Here is a 16,560-nt window from a genome sequence, read left to right as displayed (position 1 = left end):
AGGTATGTACAGTATATCCTCAGGGCGAGTATATAGGGCAATAATAGTAGCTTAAAATATGTAATTAAATATACTTTTATAGGTTGCACCTATAGGTGATCTCCCTGGTGGGTTCTACATAGTATCCTACCACAGTGTGCTTCCCTATCAAGGGTTCAAGACAATAGATTTAAGGAAGCCAAAAAAACTTAACTCTCAAAGATGCCTTGTAATGAACTCTTGAATGATGCTTTTTCTAAGGGTGGAGTTACACAACTGACATCAATTGAGTGTAGAACAGCTAGTAGGTGAAAGAGAGCAGCGACTGAAGAGTACACTCGTTATCTAGTTTTCATAATCTTCCCTAGTACTTCCCAGTTTTCTCACTTCCCTAGTCTTCTGGTTCAGGCTCTAGCTTGCATGTTATAGATTATGTACATTATAAGACCAAAAGTAAGTAGACAACTTACTATCACACTATTATACTGTTATTATATGGTCCATTCTTCTGGGAAGGCTGTTCACTAGATTATGAAATGTGGCTGTGGGGATTTGAGCACTCATCCACAAGACCAATAGTGAGGTCAGGCACTGGGGCACAGTTGGTGTTCCAGTTTATCCCAAAAAGGTGTACAGTGAGGTTGAGGTCGGGTTTCTGTTCAGGTCACTTGATCACCTTGTTTTGTGTACAGGGCTTTTTGTTTCCACTCTCTCACTCACTCATTTTCTACCGCTTATTCGAACTACCTCAGGTCACGGGGAGCCTGTGCCTATCTCAGGTGTCATCGGGCATCAAGGCAGGATACACCCTGTGTGTGTGTGTGTGTGTGTGTGTGTGTGTGTGTGTGTGTGTATTTAGGCATCATTCTTGTGTCCAGTCCACAGAACATTGTCCTTTTTATTCACCAACATTATAAATGTCAGCAAATTGTTTATTTGCATCTTTAAGAAATGTATGTGAGAAAGAAGTGTAGCTCATGGGTGCATAATATAAAACTCTTTTATAGGCCGAATCCAGCAGAACACCAGGCAGGCCAGAAATCATAGCATATTCATAATAAAGGTTTATTCATAATCAAAATCTAGACAAGCAGGAAGAGGGCAAAACCAGAAAAAAGGCTGAATATAAGCAGAGGTCAGTATTTCAGTTTTACTTATGCAATACTTTGGCAACACAGGAGATATAAATAGACAAACAAGACAGGGGTAACATGTAACAGGTGAAAACAATTAACATCAAGCAGAGACTTCCAGTGTGCCATGTTGACATGGCAAGTTCATTTGTATTTTCTACACCAGTTCTGGTAAACAACCTCTGACTAGACAATGAGAAAAACAGTGTATTTTTAAATATCAGTAAATAGGTTTCTAGAAACTGTAGGACCACTTTGTCTACAAGTGAAAACTATCCAAAACAGCTTTCCAAGCCAAACTTCAGGTTATTCTGCAACTAACCTCAAGCACTTTAGATTTTTTTTCACCATCAAGCAGACATGGAAGCTAATCTTACTAACCAAGGTGGCCTCGTTCACCAAGATGCTATTCAAATCCATGGCATCTATGAGGAGGGTAATGATACTAGACTTCTAAAAGATGGACATGTTTTGTCACCAGATGTTCAGAGTAAAATAAAAACCATAAACAAGTAATAAGTAAAGGACACAATATAGAAGGACCATATAATTAAATATTGACTAAAATTAAACAGCTACTGTATGTAAAGTATATATAAAAATATATAGGAAAATATCTAATTGAGTGAGGATTGTAAGTTTATGGGGATAAATGATCAACCGATTAACCCAAGCTAAATGTTGCATTAAGCTTATATTAACTTCTGCATGTTTAATAAGCTGAAAGTTAAATATAATCAGTTGAACTAACAGGTGCCATCTTTGGATGTCCTCAATAATCACTTACTGAGAACTGAATTCCAGTAATGATAATACTTCTTGATCTTGCCTAGCAAGATTATCAGCTTCTGACTGTGGTAAAGGCAGCAGAGTGAGTTGCCAAAAGCTTTAGCACATGAAAGTTCAATTTACAGTTTAGAGCCAGTGAAGGTCCAGTGGTCAGTGTTCACAGTCCAGTAAGCATGCAGCTGTGTGTTAAAATCAACAGACTGCTAACTGTTACTCCTTAAAGTGCTAAACTGCTCAAAAGTAACACTAAAAAATGGTTTCTCAAGAGTTCCTTAGGTATTTGAGGTTTGAATAATTGCACATATTTTAAAGTAGTATATGATGGTGTAGTGTAGCAGCAACATAGCTGACTTTCTTAAAAGAAAGATATAAGATTAGAAGATTACTCTGTAATCCTATAACAGGGTTAAAATTATTTGAGCAAATCAGCTTCATTACTATACTTAAGTATTAATTTGGTGTATTAAGATATTACATGATTATTACTGAAATTGGGTATTTTATTACATTACTAAGAAAAAAGTCATGTATAGCTTTTACCTTTTTAGTTGGTACTCGTTACAGATTTTGAAGGACTCTGGTTCTCTCATCCAGCTAATAACTGCATGTAGAAAGAACCATGTCAATTGTAATGTTTTGTGTTGTTAGCACTATATTTTGTTCCTACTTCACAATAATTTAAAGTGAAATATATCATTTGCTGGTGTAACCAAAAACGAGGTGAAATGGGGTGTTTCTTGCATCCAAAGAAGTTTCTTCTAGTTTGAAAAAGCAAGGTTTTGCTAATTTACTGTGAAGAAGCTGTGGTGGCTTGACAGTTAAGGCTCTGGTTTACTGAGCAGAAGGTCAGGAGGGCAAGCCCCTGCACTGCTAAACTGCCACTGTTCTGCCGCTGTGTTCCAGTAGTGCTGTGTCATGGCTGACCCTGTGCTCTGACCTCAGCTTCCTGACAAACTCAACACTGCTTTGGTGAATCCTTAACTGACTGTATTTACCTACTTTTACTCACTTCTTTGCTAAAGTCAGGTTAGACCAGCACTGATTCCGATAGCTAACACATATATTTTGCTGAGCTCTCATGTTCTGCTTATAACATTGCATCTTTTTCTTGACTTCAGTCAGTCAATCAAGCTCCTCAGGCTACCTCTTGGTATCATCAGTCATATCATTTTCTTCATTTGTCTGTCACTTGATCCTTCTGTTGACTCTGGGCACTATTTGTACCACATGCTGAGTCCTGGCAGGAAGCTGAGTATACATTTTTTTTGTATAATGTCTGTAAGGTCTACTGGACATCCATCACATCTGCTGGACATCTACCATTTCGGCAGCATTTCCAAGTCCAGTCACTCTGACGTAGGAAAATCTAACCTTGTGCAAATGTTTCACTGATTGATGAACTATTGATGAACCCTGATCCCATACACCAGTCAGCTTTAGAGCCTGTCACATTTTAGTTCAAGAAATCCAGTGACACACATAGCACTCAGTTTCTCAACAAAGGATGTACCTCTGACTTTTTTGATTTGTTATTTATTTATTGCATATTGGTATTTATTGCATGCATTAGTGCATTCACTAAAAATAGCAAAAAATATTTTTGCCATGGATGGAACCAAACACAAATGATCATTTGTATTAAGCGGAATAAACAGATAGTGTGTTCTAAATGTATATAGTATAATACAAATATTTTCAGAAAGCACAATATTTTGCTGTATTTCACACAATATTTTATTATCTCTTCCCCCTCTCTCGCTTTCTGTGGCATATATACAGTATGCCGGTTTACTAGTTTGATTAGATTAGGGGAAAATTTGATTAGAATACAGGCAATTCATTGTAAAATGATGCATGAGTAAGAGATTTTTAAAAATGTCCAAAGTCTTGCACACATCTCTAGCTGAGGTTGAGGAACAGCCAAGACAGTATTCACAGACCATGATGACAGAGACAGCATTTCCACCTCTCTTTTTTTTGTTATGCTCCAGTGTTTCCGAGACCAAATTGGCAGATCATCTTAATCTTAAATATACCCTCATCTCAAATACTATTATTAAAGACAGTGTGCATGAAAACACAATTTTACTTCTTTGCTTGATTTTGTATATATTTCTATATATTTATTCGTCTTAAACATCGTGGTGAATGATGATGTGGTGACCTTGGCTTAAGTGGTGCCATATTTATTATCAATCTATACTCACTCACTCACACATTTTCTACCGCTTATCCGAACTACCTCGGGTCACGGGGAGCTTGTGCCTATCTCAGGCATCAGGCATTAAGGCAGGATACACCCTGGATGGAGTGCCAACCCATCGCAATCACACACTACGGACAATTTTCCAGAGATGCCAATCAACTTACCATGCATGTCTTTGGACCGGGGGAGGAAACCGGAGTACCCGGAGGAAACCCCCGAGATCGAACCCCCAACCCTGGAGGTGTGAGGTGAACGTTCTAACCACTAAGCCACCATGCCCCCCCCCAAACATGATATTTTACACTCTTACTACTTTTAGCCTTTATAATTTTAACTTTTTTCATTTTTGATTAGATAACTGGATATGCATCTGGAGGACACATACACATATAATGCTGTTATAGGAAAATAACCAGCTCTGGGGTGGTAATGGTAACTCACACCTCTCTGTCATTGACTATTGTCCTATAACCGCACAGCACATAATATTTTATTACTTGCTTAATGTACTGTGAAATCCATGCTCAGCCATGTTCCCTGTGAGCAAAGTGAATAAATGAGAGTGTGAGAGAATGAAGGAGGGAGTGAGATGGAAAGGTTGGGAGTTGAGGCACTGCAAGGGAGTGCAGGGCAGGACAGAATGAGGTGCTGATGTGTTCGACAGTGTTAGATGGTTCTGTTACTATTTCTAGAAGCGGTGATTCCACTGAGGCTCGCAGAGTACCTCACATTCAACTACAGTGCTGATAGAGAGTCAGTGCCATTAGAGTTCAGGTCAGAAATGGTACAGAATCAAAAAATTAATTGAAAAGGAAATACAGAGTTTTGGAAAGAAAATGCAAAAAGAAGTCATCGGCTATGAGGAAAACATCAGGATGTGACTTTAACTTGAATATTTAGCTTGATGGATTGAGGCCAGGAATTGGGAAGTGGGACTCGGTTTCACTTGTCTGAAATGAGACACTAAATCCCTGAGCAACATTAATCTGATCCCCTGAATGAGTATCCTCTTTAGTATCATTTTGTCCCAGACATGTTTTGTCTTTCATCTCTTCTTGGCCTATTTTTTTAATAGCGATTAGAATTTATAGCAGCAGTGTTGAATCATATTGGGCAATGCCTGATAAGAAAAAAAAACTGTTTATTAGAATATTTCACATCAGACATTATAAACATACATGAAGTTGTACTCCATACAATAAACATTTAATAACAAACTCACAGTAATAGACAGAATTAATTCAATACAAGTTTCTCTGAGAGGTTTGCACAGGTTCGGGGGAATATTGCACGTTGTTTAAAGGTAAGGTTAAATAAATTTCTAATAAAAAAAAACAAAAACAAAAAAAACAAAATATATATATATATATATATATATATATATATATATATATATATATATATATATATATATATATAAATAAATATAGCTATTTCAAACTTCGCAGTCATCTTAAAATCTCATGTTTAAAAATAGACACAGTCTTTGATTGCTCCACTGATTCTAGGTTAGCTGCACTCAACTCTCAGGTGTCTATAGTAGGAACCTTATTAGAGTCAGTTTGCATGTTAAACAAGCTTGTAAATTCCTCACTATTAACACCAGTAGTTCTGGACTCCCAAGTATGTTTTCTGCCATAGTCATATTTTTTTTATTGTTTATCTGGTGGGCTTGAAATTTGGTGTAACCGTCACTTACTTTTTAAGATTATATATATTTACAGCTAAATTTCAGCATGCATGAGGTTATATTTGTTTTGAAATTCATATAACATCCAAAAGTCAACATATAATCATGTAAATATATTTTTCATTTTCTATGCTATGTCTATGTATTGCTTTTATGCTTGTGCTTTTTTTTTAATGAAATGGATTACCTATAATAATTTGACCCAAGATATTTGCTTAGGTCATCTTTCCGTCTGTTTTTTTTAAGGAGCCTAAAGACTATCCCAGGGGACACAGGTGGGGAGCACAATCGCAGAAACATACTCATCGAACAATTTAGAGATGGTAGTCAGCCTACAAAACATGTATTTGAACTGGGTGAGGAAACCAGAGTACCAGGAGGAAACCCCTGAATCACTGGGAGAACATACAAACTCCATGCACACAGGGCAGAGGCAAGACCCAAACCCTGGAGGTGTGAGGCAGTCATGCTACCTAGTAAGCTGCCATGTCCCCCTATAGTTTACAATACGTATTATAGTTACTGCATAAAATTAGTATCATTATCTGAATAGCTGCTATGGCAACTCGGTAGAGTCCTCTTCCGAAACCATCTGAATCATATTTAAAATGATATGCATATTAATATATCAGCATGGCTCACACTTAACACTTCATAACAGTCACAGATTGAGGACATCACTTTATACACTGTATTCCAAAATACAAACACTTTTCAGTATAAAATACAATTTTAGATAACAGCTTCCTTCTTTCTATCGCTCCCTTTTTCTTTCCCTCTCTATGTCTTCCTCTATTCCTCCTCCTCCTAATATCTTTCTGGCTTCCTCCTGTGCCTCCTGCTGCCTCATCTTCTCTTCTTTCTCTGTTTTTAAAAGCCAGGGTCCCCCGAGGTAGGAAAGGACCTCATCAGGCATGGCACGGTACCTGGGCAGTGGGTGCAGGAGTCTCCTGAGCAAAGTGAGAGCTAAAGTGCTTAAAGATTCAAACTGAGAAGGTACGGCTACTGCTACCTCCTCCTCTCCAGGGATCCTTCCTTTGTCCAATTGCCTGTTTTGCCCCATGTCCCTGTCCTCCTTTTCTTTGACCTTTTCGAACCAGTTACAGAATTGAAAGTAACCTGGGTCATCCGATGTGCTCTCCTCCCAAGGGAAACAACGGGTGAGCAGGCAGTATGTCAGGATCCCCAGGGCCCAGCTATCCAAACTAGGCTCCACTGGCATCCAGATATCTTTTTCCTCCTCTACCTGGTGGTTTCCTTCTTTCCTAATTTCTTTCTTCTTCTGCTTGGCCTGTTCAACCTCAGGGACACAGAAGGGGGATTCATACCAGACCGCACGTACTTTGGTGCCGTGAGGGCGTACTAGACCAAAGTCACCTAGTTTGACCCAGCGACAGTTTGGGGCACAAAGGAAGACATTCTCTGGTTTTATGTCACGGTGCACAAAGCCCAAGGAGTGTAGGTAAGACACAGCACCGCTTAATTGGGACATCACACTCTGAGCCTGCACTTCGCTCACCCCCACCTAAACAGAGAGAGAACAAGCAATGCATAAAATGAGAGGAGCAAAATTGAAGTTATGGAAATTTAATATTCTTGATGGCCTTTGCTTAGAACTAATGTGTCCTTAGCTAGCAGTGGGTTGATGACAGGGCCAGGTGTTTTCACTGTGAAGTAAGAACATATGTACAGTATATGTATATGCCTGCGCGTGTCCTGGCCACCCTCTTCCCTGAGGAAACCTTTCAGCACTGCTATTAATCTTAATGTAATTACATCACTACATGTGTATACTGCCAACTTGTATGTCTGATATATTAGATGTGGTATATCCCAGGATTAGAAAACATCAGGAGATTTATTCATCTTCACAGTAATCTCCATAAGGAGATTTAATCATTTTCATAGTGTTACAGTACCCTTGAAGAGAATCTGCTAATAAGCAAAACTAAAATGCAACTTAAGTCTGAGCAGAGTAAATCACGCACAACTAGCTTTCATGGTTTTTTTTCTTTCTTTCATTTTTACTAGGAATAAATACACTTTATTTAACTCACATCTGACACAATGACATCATAGAGATCTCCATACAGAGCAGCCTGCTGGGCAAAGATATAGTGGGAGGGTGTAGAGAAAAAGATTCCAAGAGCACGTGTGAGGGAGGGATGAGTGCAGAAGGACAAGGAGAGGTTGTATTCACGTAGAAAAGTGTGAAGAGTCGTAGAGCAGCGAGGGAAGAACTTCAGTGCCATGGGTGTCCCTGGAGATCAAGGAGGTCAAAAATTATCCAGTGAATTCTACTTTGATTTACAAAATGTGGTTCCTTACTGTCTAAAGTTGATAGCAAAATAAAACATGAGGCAAAATCAAGAATAAATCGCCTTCTCCGTCTCCAGACTTTAAAGTTTAGAGAGAATAGACAGAGACTGATCAAGCTATCAGATACGAAGTGTTAAAATTGAGAATATTCAACAGCTTGATTCATCAGGACATACGAGGAAACAGTTACAAAAACAAATAACTTTTATTTATTCTTCATATTCTCTCCAGCTGTGTTTGAATGCTGACACAGTATTTCAGCTAACAGTAGTATAAAAAAATAGCCGTAGTTCAAAAACTCTAGATTTCAAAGCATGGCTTGTGTAGCAGGTCCTCTGGTGAGGTTTACATGCATTTATATAAAATTTATAGGCTGAAGGAAGTTCATTAGACCAGAAACTAGCTATAGGACAAAAATCATTATAGGAGAGATTAAGAAAGAACTTTTACAGATGTTAATGGATTTTTCATTTTGTTTACCGTTTCTGTTTTGTTTGATGTCGTGAACAAACTGGACAGGGGAGTATATGTTTATTCTCTTTGTGCCGAATTCAAAACACAAGCCTTACACTTGTTGTGTCTGTGGTGCTATTTAAAACATGAAGCACCACAACAAAACTGTCTTGTTTATAGTCATAATCTAATCCTTAAAGATTCGGTATTAAAATATGCTAAAAGCAAACAAGCAATTGTATGTGATGGGACCTTTCCTAATTTGACTTGAATACCCATGGTCTAATGGACTAAAATGTTTTTCTTTTTTCCCTGTATCACTAACCTCTCTTTTTGTGCACAGCCAGCATGACTTTTCCATATGACCCCTCTCCAAGCTTCTTGAGTACTCGAAAATGCTCTGCAGTCACCATGGATGTCATACACTGAGCTGTGAGATAGCACAGCTCGTCCAGATCCCGTGCAGCGTTCTGATAACAAAGATAACACACCACGTATTCATTCTGTGTCAGTTCTCGGAAGGTGTTGGTCCGATAAACGACAATGTGGGGAAAATACAGCCTGTAATTGTGTCGGTCGTTATGGGATTTCCCGCCTGTCAGTCAGAAATTGGCTTGCTGCGATGTTACATCAATCAGGAAGGGAACATGGATCACAATAGCTGTAGCCTATTAATGCTTACAGCTGCTCAAAATAGTCAACCAAGTATTTCTGCTAATCTTCATGTAACATAATCTAAACCTCGACAAAACATTGTCTAAACCCCAACTATATTTATCCCTGACCTTTTCTAAGTAGAAGTCTTTTGCATATATACATATGGGCTGATAACCATTCATTTAAGGATGTTTGCCATGCCAGCATATCCCTAACAGTGTGCAATAACTCTATGCAGCTGCATTGTTCCCCAAAGACCACACACAAGCAGTATACCATCTAACTGGCTGGCTTTAACTGGTATTTTGTTATTAGCAAGGCTGTTAAGGGAGGCTGAAGTGTGTACTGCATATGCGTTATGTGTATAGAGTTACTAGGCTGTGTGAAGTGGGCGATGCAAGCTGTTTTTCCCTTGCTGATAGGGTCTCTAGAAGTAGACTTTGATGCACTGCCAAACACAGATGCACATCCCTGCAACTCTCAGTGCATTTTCCATGCACGATGGATCTCTCAGATCTGAAATAAGGTTAAAGACCAGCTTGACCTCTTCAAACTTCACAAACTGTCAATGCTGATTAAGATGCTTTTTTTTTCATTCATAGGTCACTAATCTTCTAGTATACTTAATATGGTTATGCCCTAATTATGACAAGATCATTAGTGATGTGTTTTAGTCATATTGTTTTTTGGAAATTCTTTAGAATCATACAGCCATCTCAATATTTATTAACTTGTTAGTCATTTTGGCACAGATCATGTGGCTTATTTTTATTATAATTATTAATAAGCTAATTCTAGAGCACTAACTTCCTTCTAGTATATTTGATATGGCTGCATCTTTACGATTATATCTTTATACACAGTTTTAAGTTTTATTGGAGGGTCAGAAGCTTGGTATATATTTAGCAAGCCACGTTAGTGCTTTTTGATACCTTCACAGATTGTACATAGACACGTAAATGCAAACGTCCTTAACATATATAGATGCAAGGTAATGATCTGTGTAATCATATTAGACCAGTTTTAAATCACTTCACTAGCTGCTAGTTTCCTTTAGAAAATGTCTCTCATTGATATAGCCTTCATACATCTCTAAATGTCTGATCAGCTGTATTCCAAATCGTGAATCAAGAACATCACCATATTCCACCTATCAAACTTGTGGAACCTTTAAATATTCAAAAGTCTCCATCCATCGCTGATTGAACAAAATAATCCTAACAGCTATAGTAATTTAACTTTAGCACATGACTATGATTTATTATTTCTCATACTATTACTGGAATGTTATTTTAAATTTATATTTATTTAGCTGCCTATCTTTTTTGTATTTTGTGGTTTTTCTTTGTTCATTTAAAAATACTTTGATCAAATATTACAGATTATTCATTGTCTCCCAAAAAAAAGGTGAAAGAACTACAAGTGAACTACTATAAATGACACGTCATACAATGGTACATTATAACTATGTAAATGATAAAACGATCAGGTGGATGGCTGTCTGATGTCTGTAGAAATCAGTATCTTTATTATTGATCCCCTTGCAATGTCTGTATTGCAATCCTATTTGGATCCTGCTTTTCCCAGCAACATTTTGCCACCTGTCTTCTCTTCGGTGAGTGAAATTCATGCTCGGCAGGGCTTAAGACAAGTTGTTCATTATGGTTAAGATTTATCAGTATAGATTGCTGAAGAAGTCCTTAAACATTCTGGTACAATAAAAATTCCTTAAGGGTTCCACAGGTTCCTTAAACACTGTGGTTTCAGATTCTAGTTAAAAGTGGTTAAATATAAATAGCATTGCACTAGAGACATAACAATTCAAGAAATTTAAGAAAAGAACAAGAAATTGCCATTGTCCTTTAGATTTTGTAACAACCACTTTTGTGCCAATGCACCTGTCAGAACATCACATGCTGCTGACCCTGCCGGCATTTTGTCCCTGTAACATAATCCACAGCAAATCTCACCGGTATAGATACTGTGATGCCTTTGTAACACCTTTTGCTATGTTTTGGTATGGCAAGGATCGCTGCTATTTACTTATTAAAATATCATTTACCATGCTCCCACAGCAAGTCTACTGTACATGATTGTGTTTTATTATGCAGCCTTCTTTTCATGAGGCAAATGATCTCACTGGATTGTTAGCAGATCATTAACACATTTTAAACAATCCGCTCATTCATGTAGTGACTACGTCTGCAAAATGACTACTTACTACTACTACTACTATTACGACTACTATCAGCATTACTACTACTACTACTACTACTACTACTACAAATAATAATAATAATAATAATAATAATAATAATAATAATAATAATAATAATAATAATACATTCTGTTCGTGTTATATAGTTCATAGTCATCTGGATTATGTCATTTAGTATGTTTAATGCAGATTTACCTTCCAACTTAGTCTGTACGCAAGAATTCATTAACAAATAAGGTTTCAGTATTGTAAAACTGCAAAAGTAAATTCTACTTACAGACATGACTGAATAGCCAGATTAGGTCTCTTAGATCGTCTTTACAAGTCTTCACTCTGTCCTGCACATTTGTATTGGATGTCACACTTGTCTACCATCTAAATGCAAGTACATCGGAGATTGGTGAGTGCAAAGCTATCAGTGAACTTTTGTGTCTGAGAGTCGGACTTCTACCAGTCTATTGCACCATGCATCCAGCAGTGTGTGTGTATGTGTGTGTGTTTTTATAGGCCTCTGGTTGGTGTGCTCTATAGCTCGTTGATCTGTCTGTCTCATTAGTCCCCCCTACCCATCCCATTCCCATACTTCTCCCATTCGCTTATGTTGCCTCTTACACTCCTAATCCACTCTCAAGTTTTCCCCTCCGTTTTCATGTCCTCCTCTCACTCTCACTCCTGTCTCTGTCACACTCTGAGTCTTAGTCAGTGAATTCCTCACAGTGATTTGGCTTTGAGTTCTAATCAGCAGCATTCCCAGTTAAGCATGACTGAAATAGATAAGACGATGTTTCCCCAAGAGCATTTAATTAGTTTTGGGCTACTGCTCTTCAGGCACGGTGTGTATGTGTTAGTGTTACACTCAAATTATTTGATTGAAATCTTGATACTTTTAGATTTTTTTTTTTAATGTGATAATGATATGTTAATATTTTGTCTTTGACTAGAATGTACTGTGCAAGCAACAAGAGCTATTGCAAATAGTCTATTATGCAAAAAGGAAAATGTAGTACATTTTTATGTAGCCCAATTTTAAATAAAAAATTGATTGTAAATATAACAAATAAACAATCACTGCTTTCAGGAAATGCAAGATGAAGGAAGGAAGGAAGAAAATGCAAGCCGATTTTGTATTTGTGTTCAACACTCTGAGAAATGTTAGATTTTAATTTTTTGCATGCATTTTTCAGGCCAGTGTTCGATGAAGAGAAACTTTAAGAACTGAAACACTATTACATCGTAAATTGTATGATCATCAATGTCTGCATTTCCAGCCTGTCTCACTTCCATTGGAGGCCTATTTACCCCCCAACGTTAGAAAATCGTAAGGAATACTAATGTTTTCCTTGGCATTAGAATTACCACTGCAACCTAAGACTATCAGCCATACCGACTCCGGTGAACACGGACATTCTGTCATCGGTTTGATTGACAAAATGAACAGCTGAAACTTCCAGAGAAAGTCTCATAACAGCCAACTCTTGGATTGGGGCCAAACCCTCCTCTCTCGCAACTGTGCCAGCTTTCACACTGCCTGTCGCAATCTCTTTGCCTTCACCTTCTCAAATGGATTTCCCATGGTAGAATCTTGGCCAACTGTAAGTAACACAAGGCAAACAGTCCCTGTTATCACAACCGTGGCCATGCAGTTCCATCCAGCTGGCGCATTGTTCATCATGTGGCCATGGCAGCATCAGTGTTTCTGCTGATCCTCTAAATCGTAATGCTAGGAGTCATTAGCAATTGTTACATGATGTTGATAAAAATATTTTGGGCGTGAATGCCATATGTGAGCCCTATTCCAAGCGGTGCTAAATAACCACAGTGAAAAGCACACCACAGTTTTTGCTGATAAACATATGTATTACAAATTGGCACTGATATTGGAATTGAATATACTGTATATTTCCACACGACGAAAATTTCAAAGCACATTTATTTCGCTAAAGGTACTTGATTTTGCTGTAGTTTGTCTCAACTTGTGGTGTTTTTTTTTGTATTTTTTATTTTTTTTCGGGGGAAAACTACTTAAAACCTTTTAAATTACCACCAGTGAAGATGCATATGTAATTACTTTCTATGATAGCTGTACTCATGTTTGACACACATGAATAGAAAATGTAATTTTGGCTCAAATCTGCAGAAACTAATTTTGCAACTTCTGTCATGACACAAAACTTGTTGTTTATGCGTGTTTGCTGTATTGTTTCCAGCTTTCGTCCAAAGACTTCGAACCCCAGAAATATCTATGTACATAATTTCTGAGCTTGAAAACATTTCTGGGAAGAAAATCAGAAAAACTTTGCTGTAATATTTTAAAAGAATGCAAGAAAACTTGCATTTTTAAATGCATGAACCTTTTTGCTGCTACTGATAGTCTTCACCAGGTCACCCTGAGCACAGAAACATGACAAATCTGTTTATAGTAACATTGATTCAACACATCTGCACCACTAATCCATATTTTCTTCTAAACCGAAGTGAAACCAGCTTTTCATGAATATTAATAACTATTGTGTTTGTTTGTTACTCTAATTTCTAATCTCTCTCTTGTTATAATCTAAAAAGCATTGGCAATGATAAAACAAATGTTCGCTGTGAAGAACACATTAACACACAGAATTTTACATATTAACACATATATTAACACACAAATTTGCAATGTTTATTTTATTTTTTATATCGTTTTGAAAGAACATTGGATAAAACAGAACTATGTGTGCATTCATTTCTAGAGTAGATGAGCTAGAATAATGAATGTCAGTACTAGGAAAACAAACAGGAGTTAAATGTGCAGGTCTGGCTACACAGCACATGATGAACACATTCAAGCACATACTTGCTGCAATTGGCACATGTAGATATTGTCCTTTGTTGCCCTGCCCTCCTGGCCAAGCTGTCTCTCTTTTGCCACCAGCTGCAGTCTACAATGGTGAAAGTCTTTGTTAGCAGCAGAATACTTTTAAAATGTTGAACACAGATAAACACACACACATTTCACAGACAAAAAAGTGACTCGCACTTACTTTAGGGCACAGGCAGTGGAGGTAGTGTGTGCAGGGTGTAACAGGAGCCTTCTACTAAATACTTTTCACCATAACTGCAGATGCTCAGGGCTTATTTTTATATATCAGATCACAAGAAAGTTACCTTGTGATCTTTAACGTGTTGAATTAATCTTAGATTTCTCTATTTATCCTGACCTGTTTGTTTTAAAGTGTTCTTTTCAACCCAATACTACTCTCAGTTTAGCTTGACCTGTGGAACTTCTGAGGAAGGTGTGTGTGTGTGTGTGTGTGTGTGTGTGTGTGTGTGTGTGTGTGTGTGTGTGTGTGATTGGTGGGTGGCTGGTTGAGTGGGTGATGTAGGATATGTACAAAAAATAAATTATTTCTTGCACTTTGTTCCCCAAAGTAAATTTGCCACCAAGTTTCAGGTGCAAATAAATGACTTGTTCTATATTTCTGTTTTTATTAAAAATGATAAATGGGTCATTTTGATCAAATCTGTATCTGTTTAGTGCGCCAGCTATACATATTGTTCATATCCCTTGACTTTTCAAGGACGTCTTCTTATCTAGAGCAACTTACTTTTATCTCACTCACAGGACTGAACAGTTGACGGTTAAGGACCTTGCTCATGGCCCCAGCATGGCAGCTTGATTTATTAAACTCATACTGTATGTGTGTGGCCAAACAAGGAGTTTAATGATTCATTACTTTTTCTTTTTTTTTATTTCTTTTTTTTTGTCAAAAAAGAGAGATGAATGATTGAATACAGTAATGAACAATTCTGTTAATGCATTGTTCATATTCAGGTTAATGAGGACTTTCTTAATTTTTTAAACTTCACATCTGAAGTAAAAAAAAAAATTTAATCTTCCTATGGCATTAATTTGTAGTTACGTCCTGCAGGATCCCTGTACTAATATGCACCTCGAGTCCGTATGTGGACCTAAAAAGCTTTATGAAAAAGTCATTAAAAATATTACTAGTGCATGTGATCATTATCTGTTTATTGGTTTCACACCTATGACAAGTTTTCTGGCTTGGTGAATATACAAAAGTAAAATAGTACAGCAATTAATCAATGAGTGCATAAAACTGATAATAACAGATCTTCTATACGTGTGTTGAGTATACAGTATGTTCAACAGGCCCCTAACAGGAAGCAGGGCATTGCCTCTAAGTGGACGGTGTGTGTTATAGCAGTAGATGACATTTGGCCATATGGTCGAGGCAAATAACAGAAGGTGTTTATGTAAAATATTCATAGCTCAGACACCTTGCATGATAATAGGTTTAAGTTCTAGCCTCTAGGATTGTTGGGAGTTAGCAAGCATAAATGAATAGATTGTATCTGTTCATGTCAAGATTACTTATGAGGGGTTATTTTTAGGTGGATTTAACCTTTCATTACAAGGGTAGCAGACAGTCTGCTAGCCTGAAAAGTTTATATAGAAGACAGATTCTCAGTTTAAGACTTTGAGAACATCATATAAACAAGTGGGTTTATAATAACATTAAATGTTGAATCAGTGTCTCATTAAATCCACAGAACTGGGATTATCCACTACTAGTGTACAGAATTTCTGATAGTACATATTCAATTCAATCAATTCAAAGTTATTTGTATAGCGCTTTTTACAACTGACATTGTCTCAAAGCAGCTTTACAGAACATAAACATAAACCAAAAGGTTAATATAAAGAATATAAAGATTAATATAATACAAAATTCAGGATTACTATTAGATATATTTAATTGTGCTTGTATTTATCCCTAATGAGCAAGTCTGAGGTGACTCAGGCGGCAGTGGCGAGGAAAAACTCCCTTGAATGTAATGGAAGAAATCTGGAGAGGAACCAGACTCAAAGGGGAACCTCATCCTCATTTGGGTGACACTGGAGGGTGTGATTATAAATATTCAGTCTAACAAATGTTGTATTGAGGAGAATGCTGTCCTCAAAGACCACATGGAGTTAGCATCTCCTTTTTAGTATCGCATATAACATAAATAATTTAAATACCAAATCTGGGCCTCTATTATTAAGCTGAGTTCTTTGTGGAGTTTATCCAAAGGGCAGGTTGTTTCAATTGTTTGTTTAGATTTTGAAGGGTTT

At 37.2% G+C, this 16,560-nt stretch overlaps 1 protein-coding gene across 1 annotated transcript; it reads right to left on the bottom strand.

Moving 5' to 3' along the window:
- Positions 1-5,518: 5,518 nt before the first annotated feature.
- sbk3 (SH3 domain binding kinase family, member 3) lies at positions 5,519-11,892 on the bottom strand. The gene is made up of 4 exons (XM_060870576.1): positions 11,722-11,892; positions 8,895-9,039; positions 7,855-8,057; positions 5,519-7,322 (listed from the first exon to the last, which is right to left on the bottom strand). Exons 1-4 carry the CDS (start codon positions 11,725-11,727, stop codon positions 6,552-6,554), a joined length of 1,125 nt encoding a protein of 374 aa, XP_060726559.1. The 5' UTR covers positions 11,728-11,892; the 3' UTR covers positions 5,519-6,551.
- Between the last annotated feature and the right edge of the window lie 4,668 nt (positions 11,893-16,560).

The sequence above is a fragment of the Tachysurus vachellii genome, chromosome 5 (assembly GCF_030014155.1).
Source record: "Tachysurus vachellii isolate PV-2020 chromosome 5, HZAU_Pvac_v1, whole genome shotgun sequence".
Lineage (NCBI taxonomy): Eukaryota > Metazoa > Chordata > Actinopteri > Siluriformes > Bagridae > Tachysurus > Tachysurus vachellii.
The sequence above is the reverse complement of the archived record's forward strand: the minus strand, read 5'-3'. Positions and strand labels throughout refer to the sequence as shown.

Excerpts from the sequence above, each read along its gene's own strand:
- sbk3 (XM_060870576.1), bottom strand. Across the intron at positions 8,058-8,894 it reads GGCTGTGCACAAAAAGAGAG|GGACACCCATGGCACTGAAG; the intron begins GTTAGTGATACA and ends CTTGATCTCCAG. Across the intron at positions 7,323-7,854 it reads ATGATGTCATTGTGTCAGAT|GTGGGGGTGAGCGAAGTGCA; the intron begins GTGAGTTAAATA and ends CTCTCTGTTTAG.